We start from the raw sequence: 22,114 nt of genomic DNA on the forward strand, positions 1-22,114 counted from the left end.
ATGAAAATATGAAGATAAACAGACATTTTGCTAACATTTCTATTTTCCATTGTATTTTATGTCACAGCAAAGCAGTCTGCAGAACAATAGAGGTCCATTCATGGAAGTGAGATATGTAAATTCCTGAGCTAGCAGACTCCTGGCCCAATAATCAAGCCACCTCTTCAAAAAGAGCATAATGGTCTGCATTTTTCACTGAAAAATCCATGCAGCCACATTCCATGGCAATGAACTCTTTATAAGCTTGATGAAGAAAAATGCTTTGTATATTTACTTTAATCTTTACCCCCTGCTATTTTCTGTTTCCAAACAAACAGAAGTACAAATGCAAGCTGCCAACTCTTAGGATGTACAAACAAGTGTTACTGAATATTCAGAAGTATGGTGGCATTTCTAAAGTTCAGCAACAAATCAGTCTTTTCTTTTGTTTTTAATTTTCCTTATTCAGGCACCACAAGGCCACATAAGGAGGGTGAGGTCCCTGGAGTGGACTATATTTTCATCACTGTTGAAGATTTTATGGAATTGGAGAAAAGTGGTGCTCTTCTAGAAAGTGGGACTTATGAAGGTAAGTACAGCTCTACTGCTGAATTTATTTCTCATTGCATCGCTTTTCTCTCCTTCAGTTGAAATGCATTAGGACACTGGGTTACCAATGTGCTATTGTTTTGGTTTGAGAGCTTCAGTAAGGTCACTTTAGAAGTGTATTTCCTAAAGAAAAGTAAAAATACATCTGTGTTAATATGATTTTTAAGATGCCAAGAGAAATATTTATGTATATATCCACTGAAGTGTCCTTGTGATTGCCTCCTGAGGCTAAGCTGTGATCTTCCAGATTGATTATCTTCATCTCTAGTAGCATCAAAAGAGCACAGGGCTTGACTTCCAGTCCTATCCTTACCTCTGTGTGGTTTTCTGCAGTTACTTCACCTCACTTGTCTTCATTTGCCTCTTATGCAAAATGATGGTGTAGGAAAACATTGATCCACGGATCAACTCCAAAGCTCTACCGTGTCTCCTTGTATACCTGCAAAAAGTATGAACAGAGGAAACTAAAACCTTGAATGTGGGAAGTATGTTTCAGTGGAAAGAGCCCTGTAACATAAGCTAGAACCTGCCTCAATTCCAAACCTGACTTTACTACTTACTCAGTATAAATATTAAGTAATTCAGTTAGTAGCTCTGAACTTCAATAGTCTTCTGTGTAAAAGGAGAATGATAGCATTGAAAAATACAAATTAATAACAACATGATTCCATTTATATGTTTAAGTAACATCTACATGCATGTAGTTTTTGTATAAAAGGAGAATGATAGCATTGAAAAACACACATAACATGATTTCATTTATGTTTAAGTAATATCTACATGCATGTAGTTTTTGTCTAGTAAAATTATGTATCTGTGTATATATAATGAAATTTTAAAACAACATAACTACAAACAATAGAAAATAATACTTTTATTCCTACTTCACAGTCATTATATGTGTAAACTATATTTATACATATTAAGTCCAAAGATGAATCAAGTTTTACTCGACTGCAATTAATACTGAGTGATATTAAAGACAAAACTCATAATATATGCATTGCTCCTTAGTGCATTAAATATCAGAGGTCTGTGATCACCACCAACTGAACTAGGTTTGTTTGCAGTTTGGACCTTCACTTCCTCCTTCATATACTTGTAGATGTCCAGCATACTATAGTTATTTAAAAACTCAGTATTTTTAAGTTGTTGGAAAAATCTCTTCTTCTACTTTACAATTCAATGGCAGTTTAAGCCAAGACATATGACTAAGTTATGGCTCTAGGCATTTTTATAAGTTTAGTGCCAACTTGTTAATCACCCCAGCACACTTAGAGCTGTTCATTGAATAATAAGGCTGATTTACATGTATGACTCTGGGAATCAACACTATTGATTACAGGTACACATTGCGCACTTGGATAAGTAAGAAACTCTTTTCTTAGGTTACGTAACCATCTCAGCAGGACACCTAAGGAGCATTCTTGAATCTTAGGATCTTCAGATTTTCCTACAATTATAGTTGAGGAACGAGTAGAATTGTCACTCTAATAAAATCACTGCTATTCCTTCAGGATTGATCACAAGCTTTAGACTCAGGGCTTCCTGAGTTATTTGTGTTATTAATGTGTTATTCATCAAGGAAACGTAGATGAATGCCTTTTCTACTGTTGGTGCTTTCAGAATATACAGAGTAACAATCATGTGCTACTCAACTAGACAAAGAAAGACCTGAGAGCTTTTATATTTGTAAGAATTTCATGATATCAGTCTATCATAAAGTTTCTTTAATAAAATCGCCATTTCTCTATGTTATTTATTTTCCCTTATGCAGTGTTTGAGTCATTGCTCTTCTTCCTCTTCATTGCTAGAACATTCTTGTGTCACCTCAGTACTCTTTAGAGCTTTTAGCCAGACTAGAAAACCCATCTCTGGTATCTGTGAAGTCACTAAATAAATTAAAAAAAATTGAGTTCCTCTCAACATTAAGGTCATGGACTAGTTAACTATGTGGAGTCCTTATGACTGACTCCAACCTAAAAATCAGAACAGCAAGGCTGCTAATGCAACTGGAGTTAGGGAGATAGCCCCTGCTTCTGCTTGCCTGTAAATATTTCCCAACTTGGTAAATTTCTTGTCAGATATGGGGAACCCATGTATTATTTATTAGCAAAGATCAAAGAAATCCTCTATAAAATGTCTAGTTAAGCTGCTCATCATTGAGAAAACTGTTCTTCAGCACCTGCCTTCAGAACAGGAGACACATACCTGAAAAGTAGTTATGAGGAAAAATATACTCTTTCAAACATTTCTTGTATGTATACACTTTTTCCTCATTGTCAGTAATTGTGCTTTTAATCTTGGTGAATAGATGTAGCTAAAATGGAATTTGTCCTTTGATTGGAAATGAGATAGACTGTCTTGAATTGCAATTCTGCCTCTTAAAATTGGCTCAAAGTCCTTGCTCCAGAAGAACAATTCTGTTATCACCAGAGGCTGCATGGAAGGCCTCAGTGTGCTTGAGTTACCACCTACAGTTAGGCCACATGGACCTAGGCAGACTTTGAGCAGATTCTTAAAGGCTTTTTCTGCATCTCCAACCCCCTACCCAGTATGAGCACCTCATTTCTGTTTGCTGTATAACAGCTGCTGAATGGTCTTGCATGTAAATGGCCCAGAGGACTTGGCTTTAAGTAACCTCAAGTAACAGGAAAAACACCATGAACCTTCATGTCAGAACTGAATGTATAGTCTTCATGTGAAAAACAGACCACAGAGCTCTCTGGATAGATGCCGATAATTCCTTTGAGGTTAAAAGTCACATGCAGGTGTAGATGAGACACAAAGATGTACAATTAAATAAGTAGATTTGATAAGCTAAAGGTTAAGTACTGTATTTAAGTACCTGGAAGGAAGCCTTGTCCTTTGGAACTGTCCAGAGTGCTGAATAACCCAGGACTCTTAATCAGTGGCTCCTGCCTGACCTACTTCTTCCAGTTGTCTGGAATGTTGCATTCATATTTTCACTGACCATTCACACTAGTTGTCTACCTCAACCTATGTTCTGAATGTAGTCATCAACTAAACCCACGTCCCCTGAGCTGTGCCTGGACTCTGATTTCATTTAATTCATTTCCTGAGATCATCTATGGTCAAGTTTCAGAGCAGCAGTTCTGTTGTGACCTTTGCTATTGTATTTTGCTGTTCTGCTTTTAAATTGATACAAAGCTATTTTTCTATCTATTGAAGAAATCACTGATCTTAGCTTTGAATGTTTTCTTTAAATTGACATGAGCTCAATTATATTAAAAATTAAATAATGTAAATACCAAATTAAAATGAGCAAATTATTAGGGCATCTAATAGAATACAATTCAGATATGGCACTCAACTTCACCTTAATGCTATTCCTCCTAATCATGGATCCTAATGTATATGGACTTGAGCCAACTGCAAACAACACACCTAGTTTCTTTAAAAAAAATTATTATAAAGATTTTGAAATTGAAGTATTTTCATATCTGTACATAAATTAGTGCTGTTCTTCCTGAGGTAGTACATAAAAACCTCTAAAAATTTAACTATTTAAGACAAATAATTTTCTAAGAAAATAAGCCAATCTCTCCTATGATAAGAGAAGATAAACAAATTTTGCATAAATTCATTTAATTTTACTGACTAAAGTCAACATCTGCTTTTTTAAAAAAAAAATGACCATGGTGCATTTATTACTGAAATTTTGAATCTCTTTTTCCAATCAAGATAGCATTGGTGACAAAGAGATACTTTCAATGCAAAGAAAAATCATTATTGGCTCTGTAAATAGTCTTTAGAAAAACCATTTTCTGTCAGTCCAAGTTTCTACTCACAGATTATTGTTACACTAAAATGTAAATAATATTTCCTGAAGGGCAGATCAGTGCTTAAATTGATGCTAAGATTGTGGTCATTCCAGGAGACCAAAATGAGATAAAATTCCAATTTTTTCTTTTTCCCTTATATTCTATTCTAAGATAAATTTTCTACTATGCGAGTAATAACCTCTATAACAGCAGTAGATTCTTAGGACTTGCTGTTAAAGGGGTCCAGCTGTTACTGCATATACAGACTTTAAGATTTTTTTTTTCTTTTGATATTTGCTTCTTTTTCTTTCTTTTGGCAGTTTTCCTATTGTGGAAGATTCTAAGCCATGCACTTGGGTGTTCATTTTAGGAACACTAAACATTTATACATAAAGCTCACTAAATGTTTATTTGAACAGTAGAAGAAAAACACATTTGGTGAAGTTTTACACCCCTTTGAGATCTTATAATGCCAGAGTTTTTTTGTAAGTGATTCACTTTGTGTTCAGAGCTATTGACAGTATGAGTTTTGCATGCTGCTTTGCTCCTGTGTAAGGCACTAAGACTGGAAGTGTTATTGTGCATTGAAGTGTGACAGAATTCCCTTTTGGTTTGGGACTTTTATAATCCAGCCTCTTCCAAAATATGTAATTCAAATGCATATTTCTAAGGACTCTTTTCTCCCAAAAGAGACTAGAAAGTACAAGCCAAGTGATTAATTAACTAATTTAATATTACCATATAAATTAGGACTTAAAAATTGAAGTCAAGGAGAGTGAAATGACTTGTTTGCTATTACCTAAGGTACAATATTAACCAGTTTACTGTTAGTTCTATACGTATTTGTTCAGTGCAGGTGAAAAGAACAGGACCACCCTTTGTTGGAGTATGTCATTAAAGACAATATTCATGGGCGTAAGACTGACTTCTTCAACTCCCTTACAACCTGTAATAATAGTAGATAAAGCTGAGTGTTTCAAAACTGTGATATTCAGGATTCACTTAGTTTCCCTCAAGCATATATCTTTGATCACAATGATTTTCTAATTCCTGTACACATTCCTAATAACTTTTTATCTGAAACAAACAGACTTCACATGATATAAATATCATGCTCCTCATTTAGTGGGAAGAAAAAAATTCATGACTTTAAAAATTGTACTTATATTTCTTTCCACTACTTCCACAAGCAGAATCTATTCACCTTTGCTGATTGGGTGGATATTTTCAAACCCTCTCTATTGTTTTTCTGAGTAGACAAGAAATAGATAATAACTTGATAATAAATATTTCGTACTGTTTATTATATATTTCTGCAGCTTAGAATATATATTGAGAGATATTTACTGGATCTTACAATTCCATGACTATCAAAGACAGTAAATTTACTTATTCTCTAGGATCAATTCTTTTTTTTCTAACATTTTTTATTGATTTATAATCATTTTACAATGTTGTGTCAAACCTAGGATCAATTCTTGATCAAGTTAATTACAACAGTCTTCTACGTGAGAGCTCATGTTTCTCTGAAATAACATCAACATAGTGATGATCAGTGGCTCTCTCCCTTAGTCTTAGACATGTAGACCTTCCTAAAGGAGAAGACCTCAGCTATTCTAAGTGATGCCCTACTGTCCCCTTCCTGTCAAACTTTTTTCAGATACTTGTTTCACACATTAATCATTTGAAAACTATAACCTAACATCCTCCTCTACAAAAGTCATTTTTGTATGTGAATTTCAAATCTGAAAAATAAAACTTCCTGAGACATTCTTTCCTTATATTTTCCATACTCCTGATCTGAGACAGTGAAGTCTAGAATCTGATCAACCACAGCTTTGTTATTTCTCTTGGAGGGGAATAGAAATCATCAAAAATAGGAAAGCTGTGACCTAATTTTTATTGCTAAATACCTTTTCCCAGAACATTGAATTCAGTCTCCAACAAAGTTACAATAGATGTAGATGGTTTTATGAATTGTTTTTATAAACTTCAGTTTTCACTCAGACTGTGAACAAAAGCAATGAACAAAAACTCTGAGGCTTCTGTTGATGATGCTGCAAGTAGACAGATATGTTGGGTGCTTTGACTGAAAATTAGACAAACTGTGACTGAAGTAATAGTTCTCAAAAATATCCTGCTGCTGTCCCTATGTTTAAAAACAATCCTGTTGTAGAAGATTCATACCATATGAAAGATCTTTCTTATTGAAGACCTGGAAACTCTGGCAATTGTGGAATATTGTTCATAACATGAGGTTAAAATTTAATATGCCAAAACACTCAGTCCCTCCTAATATGATCTGTTAGATCTATTGTAGGCTGTATATGTATGTATGCAACAACCAGATAAAATTAGGACCAAGTGGTCAACATATCTTGTCTACATGGGACTATTTCTGTAAGAGTTAATTCTTAAAGGCTCTAAATATATGAATTTTTAGAAACTAATAAAAGCACACATTGATACTAGTCATCAGTTAGAACAGAATGGGAAGTTTTACTTATACTATCTTCAGCCTATTTATATTAGCTATGCTAGCCTCCTTTCTGTTCCTCAGACAGCAAGCATGTTCTCATCCACCTGGGATCTTGAATTTGTCATTTCTTTTTCCTACACTACTTGTCTTCCAAATGACTACATGTTCCTTTTTCTTATTTCAAGATACTCATCTAAGAGTCTTCAGGAAACTCTGACCTAGCAACCTTATCCAAAGTAACACCTGCTGACATTCTTCATTCCTTTTCTCTGATTTTATTTAATTTATTGTACTAACTATAACTGGAAACATATTCTGTGTCCATTTATTTATTTGATTATTTTCAGTATCCACCCAGTCAAGTGTAAACTTCAAGAGGTCAGATAATCTGTTTGGATCACTGCTAATTCTTGAGCTTACAATGGTCTCTGGCACCTAAGAAGCACTCAGTGAATATAAGTTGAATGAATGCCTAGGTTCCTTCGTCAAACCTAATGGCGGGAACCTCTTAATCCCTACCTAGTTGTTCATATACACATGAGACCCTGGAACACATCCACATCCTAATTCAGAATGCTCTAAGTCAGTAGTTTGGAGCTGCAGCATCAATTTGGCTTCAGAATGTCCTAGATTAACCTTGTATCATAAGTGTAAATGTTTTGTTCTCATGCGTCCCTGTTCTGAGTTCCCTTACCCATTTCTCTCTCAGTATCCTGCAAACCATAATACTTTCTCCAGAATATAGTTCTTATCTTCCTATGCCCATTCCTCAGCCTGGTTTTCACTACAGTAATTCACTACAGTAACGCACTGTGTCAGATTACTCAAACTCTAAGCCTAGTAAACTTGGTGAACTAATCCTATCTCCCACTAACCCCACTCCCCCAGACATAACACTTTCAAGTTCTATTTTTGTACCACCTAAATACTCCTTAAATTAATGGTACTTACCCTGTCCTATAACCTGTCTTTGGTCACACTTTCTTTCTTTTCCAGAAATTTTACAAAGACTTTCTTGATCTCAAAGACGTAGAGAAAGTCAGTGGAGAGTTGGAGAACAGAAGTAGTAAGACCAAACCTATAGGAGAGGTAGAAAGGTCCTGAGATAAATTGAAAAACATGCAAATTAACAAAGTTATTTTAAAACAAAGGAACTAGTATGCACATTCTCTCAATAAAGAAATGTAAAGGCATTCTAATTAACATGGACATATGGTACTTGGAATTTATTAGACATTTCAGTAACATTTTCTGGCTAGTTTTTAAAAAACTATAAGGGATCATGAGTTTGTTTATTATTCTTTTATTCTTAGGAGTTTAATGAAAAGGAAATGAAAATAAAATTTTATTCCATCATTAATTATACACTGCTAGTAAGATTTCTACTCCCACTTCACCTTTCTCTCTCTCTCTCTCTCTTCTCTCTCTCTCTCTCTCTCTCTTTTCTCTCTCTTTCTACATTAGGGTGGCTTTAAATTTTTTTATAATATGTGAAAGTTTGATTCCTTTCACTAAGCATTTAATGAGTAAAAATGATAAATCTGAAAAGTTTTTATTTTAAATTTGAATACTAGTGGTAACTCAGATACCTAACACAACATCTTTATGTTGTCATAGTCAAGTCAATAATCAAAAAAGTTTTAAACAATATATAGGAAGCTCAGCCTGAGAGGAACCTAATGATGATGGGTAAATAAAACCCGTCTTGGTTTAAATTTTTCCAATGAGTTTTCTTTCTTTTTCTCCCCTACCTTCATGCCATACCTGAGGATACAGCAGGGGGTGTGCATTTGGCTAGAGGAACCTGTCCTGTAGCACTGTGATCTGATATTGGTGGGTGCTATTTCCCAGAAGGACCTGTTCCCTCTGGAGTAGCCCAAGAACAGAAAGGTTTCTCTAGGTCAGGTCTCTTGTGATCATTCCCAGAAGGATTAGATACTTCCGACTTCTGCTCCCCCTCTCTGAGGGTGAGAGTAAATTGTCTCCATAAAACTTTCAGAGAAAAATCTTATGATGCAGCCATCTGGTTTTCCTGGAGATGAAGCAAGTATTATTATACTTGGAGTGAAGTATAACCCATTGCAACAAGGTCATTTCTTATCATTTCTTCCTTCATGTATGTCCAGGAATATTCATTTTCAAATAATATTTGCAGATTTTGTAACGTTAGCTACTTCTGTCCTTCCTCTCTTATCCTCTCTCAATTTAGTAAGAATCTCATCTATGGTAAAATGTGGCAGCAACTTAGAAGAAGATGCATGCAGTGGTTTATGTAAGGAAGGGAAAGGAGAAGATGGAGACATCTGGAGGCAGGCACACTGACAACTGACAGTGATTGAGGACAGGGGAAAAGTACAAAAAGTGTACAGGAGAAATTTTAAAAGCAGAGTGACCTAGGGTCATTTATTACAGAGGGAGCACTCAGCAGTCTCCCAAACGACAGCAGAGTATTGCAGCCCAACACAGCTATTGATTTTCCTAATAATGACCCTGAGCTATGCAGAAAAGGTTACGTTATGTGCAGAAAGGTAATATTTGAGAAATATATCCTTCAAAGTTGATTAAAATTTAAAGTTTGAACTTCTTAAGGGAAAGACTAGAATATTCACCTAAATAGAATACCACACTCCCTGAAAATGCCAAGCAAATGGTTGCATATCTTGGTATAAAATATTTTAACTATCTTCTGCCCAGAAGCAACTTATAATATGCCTTCAAATTTATATTTAAGTTAATGCTTGATTAAATTATTGATAATTAATTTATGAGTACATTCTTTAAATGCAAACAGATTTGATGGTCCTATATGCCCCAAATGTTCTAAGCATATATAAGTATACTTAAGAAAAACAACTGGATTATAATGAAGTTGGAAACTACATGTTCTTTGGCCCCAATAATGTTTGTCATTTTTTTAATATGTTAGATTTAAAATGGATCTATAAAACTATTGGTGCATTACCAAATTATTAAAAATTAATGTATTAATAAAATGCACATGTACAAGTTTATTCACTTTCTTTTATCTTAACATACTAGTTTGTAGATTTTTTTCACTTTTCAAGACACTCACCTATCCCCCAAGAATCTTAAGGAGTGGCAGCTGCAGGCAACTTTCTCAAAGCCTAACTGGGGAGAAAATAATACATTATTATCCTGGTTTATTTTCATGAAAAGTTCACATTCAGAGAGTATTATAAATATTTATCTCAGAAGCAAAGCATATTAACCAGAAGTTAAAGGTATTTTACACTGGGAAGTTTCTTGCAACATTATATTATTTTACCTTCTTGCTCTTGGTCCTGCCTTTGCACTAACCTTCATTTTAGAACTCTTCTTGCTTGTTTTCTGTTTAATAGTTAGCTCCTGTCATATTTTTATTCCCTCACATTTTAGATTTTCTTTTTACTGATCTTTGAAGGGTTTTGTTTCTCAATGACATTATTCTCTTTCTTTATTCTTGCTGTGTTTATCCTTTGATTTCTCCTGAAATTTGAGAACCTTTCATGGATACTCCACTATATTCCTACTTTTTGTCCTAAAGAATTTCCCCTTTTGGGATATGCTACATTTTACACTTCAAATGGGTTTATTCCTTGGTTCTGGCTCTTACATTTCAATTCTTCTTCTTTTTTTTTTTTTTTAACTTGTATAGCTTTAAGGAACAGCAATGAGAATAATGGAGGTGATATTTATAAGTGTTCCCACAAGGCAATGGCTTGTTGTTGAATAGAGCAGAAATTTAACTAAATGACTTCTCTGTCCTGTGTAAGAAGCAACCTGTGTTAGAAATGGGCATGTTCATGGGAGTTTTGTTCGAACACAATTTATATGGTTTGGCATGGTATATGTTCAAAAATTAATGTAATTTTCCTCAATTCACCACTCTTCCATGTTATTTAATATGCCCAGTGGTATATTAGAATCTGCCTTCTTGGCAAAATTTATGTGAATGAAATGAATCATTTCAATTGATATTTTATCTCATTTTCTCTTTATCATTTAATAAATTATGTCATATCCTTGTAGTTTAGAAGATACAACATTTTATTCTTTTTATTATTCTTTCATCTTCAAATTCTTATCCCTTTACCTGGGCAGGCGTTCATTGGAGTAATTAACAGGCTATTGGGGGGAATAAAAATGTTTGTCTCTGAGTATATGATGATACTGGGCTAACAAAGGAAGAGATTTTTATTTATTCCTTTTTTCTTATTTTATTCTTTAATGTAAAATTTTTACTTAATTTACAAACCATCCCCTATGAATATTCATTCTTATCTCAGCTAATCACATCCCATGTATTTTTATTGGTTATTATTTTCCATTCTTGGATATCCTTACAATTATCATTGATTTAATTCTACTATATATAATTTGAAACCACTGTTGCTTCTTGGTAGACTCCAGTTACTTATTAACATAATTGGATGCAAAATATTATTTAATAGAATTGTTTATATTCCTCCAACATGGATTTGCAGTTTTGTTTATGTTTCATTTAAATTTTACCTAACCCATCTACTAATGAAAAAATGAATCCTCATAGCATCTATTTTTCAGAAACAATATTAGGAGTAGAAATTATAGGAGAGTAGAGATGCATTCCCAAGAGTGAGTGAAAGTAGATCACAGCTGCCTCAAAATAACAGAATATTGATCAAGACTTTGTCAAAGGTAACAAAATACATTAAATATGAACATGAAAATATTGAGACAGCAAGTTGAGAAGATAGAATCTGGTTTATAAAGGGAAGCTCCTGGGGGAAGGGGACTGTCGAGTTGCTAGAGGGAGATTTGACTTTGACAGGCCTCACTAAGGCAGAGTGGATTTAAGTCCTAGAACAGTCATGTGCAACTTTTTTGTGCTAGTAATCTACTTTCAAGTACAGGAATTATTGGCAGTGCACTTGAAGGAATTAAGTAGACCTATAATACTGCAATGTTCAGAACTGGGTGACTGATGGAGTTGTTTTGCATCCCAGGCTACACTTGTGTGTTCTAGAAAGTTGTGCTTTCTTTGATGTCAGCTAAACCATACTACCATGTCCATCACACTTTCTAAGAAAAAACAGTGGAACAAAATCTGTCTTATTTGCAGCAAAAAATAAGTTCTAAAGATGTACTAAAATGCAGAGGATAGCCAGTGAAGTGTTTCAGTGCTCCAAGGAAACAAGGTGTTGGTAGGGAATGCCTGTGGCCTAGAGGAAGCTAAGAATTATTTGTTCAAGTTTGTAATTGCGGCCTAGGAATTGCAAGGCCAAGTGCTAGTCTTGAATTTGTCTTGAACTTGGTGTTGGAACTTTACTGAGAGGGCTGTAGGAGACCACGAGCACTATGTTTAAATGACTGATGAGTGGGGCATAATAGAGGAATGAGACTTGTTCAGTGTGATCTTAAAGAGTGCAATTAGGACAAATAATAGATAAAGAGACAGAGATTATGGTATGATGTAAAGAAATGTTATCTAATAGCCAAAGCTGATGAAATAATAAACCAAATGTGTTGGTAAATGGTTGCTGGGATTGCCGGTGTAGGCTAAGCGTGCTCTTGGTAGGGTTGTCTACACGGGATACACAAATGGATAAACATTTGGACTGAAACAACTACAACATCAAAAGATCAAAAACAATACCAGATGTCATGATTAATTTATGTGTCAACTTTACTGGGCCTTGGGATGCCCAGCTATCTGGTGAAACATTGTTTCTGGGCATGTCTACAAGTGTGTTCTAGAATAGATGAGCGTTTAAATCAGTGAATTCAGTAAAGCATATGGCCCTCCCCAATGTGGATGGGCATTAACCAATATATTGAGAGCTTGAGTAGAACAAATAGGTGAAACAAGGTTGAATTTCTCTCTGCCTGAGTGAGCTGGGACATCCTACTGCTTGGTGCTCCTGGTTTTCAGGCCTATATATCCTATTTGTTCTGTCTCTGGAGAACCCTGACTCATACACTAGCCTTCATGCTTTGCATACACTAGCCATAATTTTCACAGTGTTTCCTCCATGAAAGTATTATTTTAATCCCTCTTAGGAGGAGAAATCTGAAGTTCAAAGATGTTTAGTGACTTGTATGAAGTCTCTCAGGTAGGTGGCAGAATTGAAATTGCTTACATCCTTCTTTGACACAAAGTCTGTGCTTGGAGGAACACTTTCCCATTGGGAAGGTATTCAGTCAATGTAAGGCTAATTTTACCCTTACTTCCCTTTCTGCAACTGGATGACTGGCTCCAAGTCTTTACTGCTCTAGCTGTGCCTCTGTGACCACAGGTTCCTTCCGACTATAATATCCCATCATTCTAAACCAGTGTTTCCTTAAGTGTGTCGAAAACACAGGACAGTGCAATTCAACCCCACCCACAAACAGGGAGAAAACATTCTGAGATTTTAAAAATTTGAAAATATAGGATACTGCCTACCATATTCTCCTAGGATATTGTTACATGTATATCATATTACAAATTTGCATTTTGAATTGTTTTGAGAAGTCCTGCAGAAAGAAACCTGTTTAAATTTGTATTTCTGGCATTTTTCAAACTTGTTAGACCATGGAACTGATTGTCATAGAACTTTAGTAAGTTGTCCCCAGTATCTATGTTCTGGAGCATATATTTGAAAACAGTGAGATCCTTCAACCCTCCAGGTCTCCATTGTGTTCCTTGAAAGTAAAGTGATCGAGCTGGATCACTTTAAGAGTTTTGCCAGCCTACAAGGTATAGTACTGATATTCTGTCCACACAGCCAACTCTGCCCCGAGTAGTCACTAGGACTCAGTCTCCAGAGACCTCATCAAGTCAGCTTGTCCTCCCTCAAAGCCAGTAAGGACAAGTATGGCTCCTGTACCCATGTCAAGTACTATACACCTGCTGTGATTTCAGAACATTTCTTAAATTGCTCTTTGCATAATTTTAGTTGCCTAACTTTCCTTTCATCAAATATATGTACATATATGTGTGTATATCTATTTATATATATATATATCAGTATTTTATTATGTTATTGTATAAATCAACATAGACATGCCAGGGATTAAAGAAGGTTAAATTGGAAGCTTTAAATGAGACACTAAGATATAATAGCATTAATAATAATAATAATAATAATAATAATAATAATAATAATAATAATAATAATAATAGCAATAAGAAATCTTTGCTATGTATTAGACTCTATTCAAAGATTTATAGATAGATACAGCTATAGATGTAGATATAGATAAATAGATAGAGAGATATATAGATTATCACTTAATCCTCACAAAAATTTATAAAGTAGATACCATATTATTACCCCCATTATGTAGATTAAGACCCTGAAGCCCAGGAAGGTAAAGTAACTGGATCCAAAGCTAGTAAGTGGCAGGGAGCTGGCATGAAAGGGTAGACGTGTGTGAAATGAGGAGGAAGAGTTTGTGAAGAGGACTGATTTGGGGAAAGTTATTCTTTAACTCTACCTCCACTAAAGTGGAGGGAATGTAGAGTAATTACCCCTTTACCTCAGGTCAAGAGAGGGTCTTAATTTGTGTCCCCAGCAATTTAGAAGACCCAGTAGACCCTGGTATCTGTATTGAGCGTAAGAAATTGAAAGGCTATGCATCCAAATTGGAAAGGAAGAAGTAACATTGCCCCTCTTTAGAGACAACATGTTATTTTTTTAATAGAAGTGTATGTAGTTGATTCACAATATTGTGTTAGTTTCAGGTGTACAGCATAATGATTCAGTATTTTTGCAGATCATATTTCATGACAGGTTATTATAAGATAATGGGTATAATTCCTTGTGCTATATAGTATATCCTGTTGTTTATCTATCTTATATATAATAGTTTATATCTGCTAATCCCATACCCCTTATTTGTCGCACCCTCCATCCCTCTCCCCTTTGGAAACCACAAGTTTGTTTTCTGTATCCATGGGTCTGTTTCTGTTTGGGGTACACATTCATTTATAATGCTTTTTAGATTCTACATATAAATGATATCATATAGTATTTTAGGCAACATATTATGCCATATATATAAACTCTAAAGTCTCCATGAAAAGCTGTTAGAATTAATAATGAATTCAGTAAAGTTGCAGGATACAAATCAACATTAAAAAATCAGTTTTGTTTTTATACACTGACAACAAACTATCTAAAAGGGAAATTAGGAAAAGAATTTCCTTTACAATAGCACTTAGGAATAAACTTAACTAAGAAAGTGAAAGACCAGTATATGGAAAACTACGAAATATTGATGAAAAAATTTAAAGGCATGCAAACAAATGGAAAGACATTCTGTGTTCATGGATTGGAATATTTAATATTGTTAAACATCCTTACTACTCAAAGTGATCTACAAACTCAGTGCAAACCTTATCAAAATCCCAATAATATTTTTTACAGAAATAGAAAAAAAATAATTTTATAATTCTCATGAAACCATAAAAGACCACAAATAGCCAAACCAATTCTGAGAAAGAACAAAGCTGGAGGCTTCACACTTCCTTATTTCAAAATACATTAAAAAGTTAAAAGAATCAAACAGCATGGTACTGGCATGAAGACAGACATATAGACTGATGGATCTGAATAAAGAGCTGAGAAATAAATCTACACATATACAGTTAACTGATGCTAGACAAAGGTGCCAAGAACTTACAAAGGGTAAAAGATGGTTTCTTTAACAAAAGGTGCTGGAAAACTGGATATCCACATGCAAAAGAAGGATGTTTTTCTTAGGCACAAAAAGCAGCTCAAAATGTATTAAAGAATTAAACGTAAGACTGAAACCATAAAACTGTTAGAAGAAAACATAGGGGGAAAGCTTCATGACATTTTTCTTGGCAATGATTTCATTAATGACATCAAAAGCCCAGACAGCAAAAACAAAAACAAGTGAGACTACATCAAACTAAAAACCTACACAGCAAGGGAAACCATCAACAGAGTGAAAAGGGGTGGGAAGGGATAAATTTGAGAGTTTGAGATTTGCAAATTTTAGCCACTATATATAAAAATAGATTAAAAAAACAAGTTTCTTCTGTATAGCACAGGGAAACATATTCAATATCTTGTAATAACCTTTAATGAAAAAGAGTATGAAAATGAGTATATGTATATGGGACATTGTGCTGTACACCACAAACTGACACATTGTAACTGACTATACTTCAGTTAAAAAAAAAGTGAAAAGGCAATCTACTGAATGGGAAAAAGTATTTTCAAATTATGTATCTGATAAGGGGCTAATATCTAAAATATAAAGAATTCATACAACCTAATAGCAAAAAATGATTTAAAAATGGGTAAATCTGAATAGACATTTTTCCAAAGAAGACCTAACAGATGGCCATCAGGTACATGAAAAGATGCTCAACATCATTAATCATCAGGAAAATGCAAATCAAATCCATATGAGATATAATCTCATACCTATTAGAATGGCTATTATCAAAAAGACAAGAAATAACAAATGTTGACAAGGCTGTGGTGGAAAGGGAATTCTCATGCTCCATTGATGGGAATTGCAGCCACTATGGAAAATAGAATGGAGTTTCCTCAAAAAATTCGAAATAAACCTGCCATATGATCCAGCAGTTTTACTTCTGGGTATTCATCTGAGGAAAACAAAAGCATTAACTTGAAAAGATATCTGCACCCCATGTTTTTGCACGATTACTTACAATAGGCAAAATATATGGAAACAACCTAAGTGTCCACTGATGGAAGAACTGATGAGGAAATTGAGACACAGACACACACACACAGACACACACAGACACACACACACACACACACACACACACAGAGGAATACTGTCCAGCTATGAAAAATAATGAAACCTTGGCCATCTGCAGCAATGTGGATGGAACTAGAGGGCATTACACTAAGTGAAATACATCAGACAGACAAAGACAAATATTACAGGAGCTCTTTAATATGTGGGATATTTTCAGAAAATGAAAATACAAAACAAAACCAAAAACAACCAGCTTATAGATACAGAGAACAGATTGGTGGTTGCCAGAGGCTGAGGTGGAGGGTGGGATTAAATGGCTAAAGAAGTCAAAAGGTAAAAAGAAAAAAAACTTAATATGGTGAGCTTTAATTATTTTTGGAACACAGGAAATAAGAAAAGGAAAGAGAGAACAAAGGTTTATTGACAATCAAATTCTATTGTAATCATCTGTTTATATGTCTTTCCAATAGTACTTTAAGCACTTTGATGCAAGGAGAGTTTCTTATTTATGTTTATAGGCCTAGACCCACAGTACCTGGCACACAGTAGTCAATAAATAGCTATTGGAAGGGGGAGAAAAAGAGTTATTCACCAAAATATAAAAGGAACTGCTACAACTTAAGAGAAACAAAAACCCCAAAAGCTAATAACTCAATTGAAAAATGGATTATGGACTTAAATAGACATTTCTCCAGCAGGTATATGAAAAAATGCTAAATGTCACTAATCATCAGGGATATGTTTGATTATTAACGAATGGCATGTATGGTATCATGTTCATACAGAAGAAATTTAATACAAAGCAAAAACTATGTTACGTATCTCTGACTTCTGACAACTACTAGCACTGCCAGCTTCCGAAGCTGGATGCTACCACTGGACCACTACCACTGGGCACTAGATAACATTCTCAACTCTTTCTGCTTCTTTAGGTCACTTCCCTCTAGGTTCAAAGTCCTCTGCAAGAGGTTAGGCTGCATAACTGCACTGTAGCTGCCGGTGTTCAGGGTGTTATTTATTTATTTTTCATACCTCTGCAGTGTGAGTGCTCACTCAGTGGTGAATTTCTCCAGCAAAGAAACTGTTAAAACCCTAGACAAAGAGTAATGTTCTGCCTATGTCCAGTATTATAAGCAGAGGTACTTGATGAAGGGCAAATGTTTTTGCAGGAGGTATGTTCACAAAGCAATGGCATTAGAGTTAGTACTGTTAATAAAATTCCATTAGTATCCAGGGATTGCCAGACCTTAGAAAATTTGTGCTACATTTACAAATATGTATAAAAGGATGGGGAAGGGAGTAAAAGTTTAAAATTAGAAATAGTCAAGTCTTTTTTTGATAGAAGAAACAGCCCACATATGTGAAAAACAGACGCAGAGAAAGCAGACAATGTGCAGGAAATTATGGGAGGGGTATGTTAAGCAGAATACAAGGGCATGTAAACTGCAAGACAAGGGGAAATTTTATAAAGCAGTCATTTTAACTGTATTTTAAAACTTTATTGATGCCATAAAATCCAAACACTATAAACCCAGATTCTTTGTTAAAAGTAGGCCATCACATGCAAAGATAAATTGAACTTGGATGTAAAAGAGAAACCAGAGGCAAACTAGTATAATGTTTTATAGAATGTTTGAACAAATAACATTTTAGAAAACATTTCAAAACTAGCACACAGTGAAAAACATTTAAGAGAAAATAGTGCAGACATTAGAATATTATATATGTGAAATATTTTATACACACACACACACATACACATATATATATATAAACTCTCTCTCTGTTCCTATTTCACCTTCTCCCTCTCTTCCTGGTTCTCCTCTTTGCTTATAATCTTTAACTATTCTGTATTGCTCACCTTTGCTTACACTTACTGCTCTGCCTGGCCTCACAAAGTTGTTTAGTCACAATTTTTTTTCTTAGTCTACACATACACCAGTTAACTTGCCTACTTTTAAATCTGTAGCCCCAACTCAGACTTAGTTCCTGGTTTAAACCTCTATACAGCCTCCATCCGTATTGTCCTTTAAAAAGTCATTAACTAAAATTCTCCTAAATTGAACACACTATATCCTAAAAACTTCTGTCCATTCAGTAGTCCCAATATCAGTAAATATTATAGCTGTTAACACAGTCCCTGTCATCCTGATTCCCCACAACATTCAAATAATCATCATATTCTTCCAATTCTAACGCCTAAACAACGTCTTCTTAATGTGTCCACTCTGGTCTATTCCCAATGTCCCCTGCTCATATTCTCACCATGTCAGAGAACAAACAGCAAAAGTGTCTTTACTGGTTTTCCTTTCTTGGTGCTAGAATAATCTTAAACCCAAATCTAATTATGTTACTTCTCTGCTCAAGTAGCTTCCACCAACTTCTCCATAAAATTCTTTTTAATAACGTAGAATAATATGGCCCCCTCACTCCTGGCAGTCTCATCCCCCTCCCTTTCACTGAGTACTCCCAGAGAATGCAAATTCCTTGAAGTTGCCCTAAAATATTTCATTCGTACACACCAACATGCCTTTGTGCTTATTGACTTCCCTCTGCTCTCCTTCAGGATCTGCCTGGTGAAATTCTACTTCTCTCCAGACAGACTTCAGTATACTGTGTGTCTGTTCAGACATGTAGTCTTCATCATAGTAATTACAAAGTTATAATATTTTGGTTGCCATTTTTTGCCCCTCCACCAGAATTTTAAACCCCTAGTACAATTAATAGGATACAGTAGATATTCCATGAATCTTGCTACATAAAATGGTTAGATTAAAGAATATTTCACTATGCAGTTTTACATGTTAACCAACGTTAGGTCCATGTAATCTCTGTCAAGGATCATGTTCCAGTGTTCATATCTCAGTGAATATTTATCCATCCATTTGCCTAAATTAGAATGCTAACAGTCACTCGTGACATATCCTTCTCTTTCACCTCCAGATCCATTCTGTCACCAAGGCATCAGCATTACTTTCTAAATATCACTTGTACCCTTCCATTTCTCCTCAGTTCTAACATTACCATCAACCTTGTCTAAGATGCATTATTTCTTCCTGGATTGCTGCAATGTCTCCCAAATAGCTTATTTACATATGGTTTGGACTCTCTTCACTTTAGTTTTCATATTGCGTCCAAAGTTATCTTTTCAAAATGCAAATACGGCCCCGCTTCTCTTCCCCTGTCACCCTCTTCCTCCTACCACACACACATAAAAAAATCCATGGATCCATGGCTTGGTTTTGCTCTTGAGAATAAGAGTAATAAGAAGTTGGAGACTATATGATTTTCCATCATTGGGAGTATAGATACATAAAATGTCATGGAGATACATGAAGTATTATGTAACAGTTAGAAGCAGCAAATGTACTAATAACATGAATGTTTCTTTTTTTGGTGGGGAGGGGAAGAGGTAGTTAGGTTTGTTTATTAATTTTTGCAGGAGGTCCTGAGGATTGAACCCAGGATCTTGTACATGCCAAGCATGCACTCTACCACTGAGCTGTACCCTCCCCCCCATGAATGGTTCTTAAGAATATGGTTCTAAATAGAAAGAAAAAAAAGGAGAAGAAGAAGAAGAAACTAAACAAAATCTATTAGCACAATGCCATTTACATGAATTTACATGTATTCATACAAAATAACAATATCAGCAAAGATATATTCAAACACAAAGGTGTTTCTTATACTTCCTGCTCCCATTCCCTGCATTATTTTTCCCCTTATCACTTAACATATAACCAATTTTTGTCTTAGTTATTGATGTCATTATTTCTCTGTCTTCCTTATTATAAATGTAAGCCCCATACGGGATTTAAGTCTATTTGGTTCACTGCTATTCTCCCAATTCCTAGAATGGTGTATGGCACATACAAGCTGCTCAATAAGTATTTAGTCTAGTGAATGAATTTTCATCCAGTACATTAGAATATTTGCTCCTGGTGTATGTGTGGGACAATGGGATTCAGTATAAAGATAAAAGGCAATACATTAATAACTAAACAAATCAACAATAAAGGAGAGACCAAAATACTAAGGCACGATCTCCAAACCCTTCAAGTTCTAGTTTGCATCCATCTCTGGAGCATCATCTTTTCCAGTGCTCTCCTTGCCCATCAGTATATTTATTTCAGACACCTGCTCCCAATTCTTGAAATGCACCTTGTTTCTTGACACCTCAGGATCATCATGCCTATTGTTCTGTTTGTCTAAAGAATTTTTCCTATCCATACTCCCCTCTCCCCAATAGTTCTTTGCCTAGTTAAATCCTACTCTTTCTCTAGACGTCAGCTCAAGGGCTACTTCTTATGAAACCTTTCCTGACCCCTTTAGTCTGTAATGCTGCCATGGAAATTCTGTATTAATCCTATTTCTTTTGGATATCTATATGTCTACTTACCAAATGTAATTATTCATTTAATTTTATGCTATTTTATTAGTTCCAATCTACCCCACCAGTCTATAAGCTCCACAAGGTCAAGGACTATTTCTGATTTTGATCGTTATGGTAGTTCTGGTGTCTCACACATACCTGGCATAGAGTAGATAGTCAACAATTATTAGCTATTTGAATGAATGAGTCTCTTTTTATATATTTCTTTGTAGCCTTTATGAAAATAGAAATGTTATGTGCCAGAATTTTCCAAAACCAAAAAAACCTCATTTTTAAAAAAATTTTTACTGCACTTCAAAGTCACTCTTCTTTCAAAATGGCCTTCATGTTTGTCTCATTGTCTCATCAGAAATGGCATCAAGATCACCAGCCTAGATAAATGACCCTAGAAGAGTCATCAAACAAGCTCATCTTTTTAAATTAAGAGGAACTGATATTAGAGCATCTCTTATCATTACTTGTACCTTTTAGGAAAATATTTAAGTTAATTATGGACAGAAAAATTAATTTTTTTTCACCTTTGAGCCAGATCCTATGCCTTGTTGAGCTCAAAGTTTTGTGAAAGATTTAGTGCTTTTCATTATCGGTTTTCTTGGCACTCCTCAGTGTTTCTGTCACTTTAATTGTAAAAAATACAGAAGGTCTTTGATGACTAAAAGAATGAGTCCCTACACCTAGCAACCAATGCCTGGAATTGCTTATCGTGAAAAGAGCTGGCCTTTCAAAGTCAGGGAGCTAAAGCTTTGATCAGGTTGCTCTTAAAATCACCATTAACTTTCCCCCTTCTTATAATTCTTACTAAATCAATTAACTGCAACTCCTTTTCTAAAGCTGAAAGCAGAGAATAAATGGAATTTCATGGACAAAATCTATGTGATAATGAGTTTCCTTTTTAAAATGATGTTCCTAACCTATATGTAGGTTTATTTTTTCTAATGTTGTATTTGATAGAAAAGGTTTTATCTGTCTGAATGATCAAAATAAGCAGAGAAAAAACCATCTTGTGGGGAGATATTTTCCCCCAGTTCACATAATCATAGGCATGGCTCTTTGCTAATATGGCTCATCTCACTTATGTCACTCTGCCTGCACTTCCCATCCCTTTCCTTTGTTTTATGCTTGTGAATATGCTCTTAGATTTAA

The 22,114-nt window shown here is 34.8% G+C and overlaps 1 protein-coding gene across 4 annotated transcripts in view; it reads left to right on the plus strand.

The window, feature by feature from the left end:
- The window catches only part of MAGI2 (membrane associated guanylate kinase, WW and PDZ domain containing 2), a 1,119,445-nt gene that overhangs the window by 605,633 nt on the left and 491,698 nt on the right, over positions 1–22,114 (plus strand). For all 4 annotated transcript variants that reach the window (XM_031454751.2, XM_031454752.2, XM_031454755.2 and 1 more), the window contains exon 3: positions 449–568. In XM_031454751.2, the coding sequence (XP_031310611.2) occupies positions 449–568 (120 nt within the window). The remainder of the gene's footprint in view (positions 1–448; positions 569–22,114) is intronic.

The sequence above is a fragment of the Camelus dromedarius genome, chromosome 7 (assembly GCF_036321535.1).
Source record: "Camelus dromedarius isolate mCamDro1 chromosome 7, mCamDro1.pat, whole genome shotgun sequence".
Taxonomy (NCBI): Eukaryota; Metazoa; Chordata; class Mammalia; order Artiodactyla; family Camelidae; genus Camelus; species Camelus dromedarius.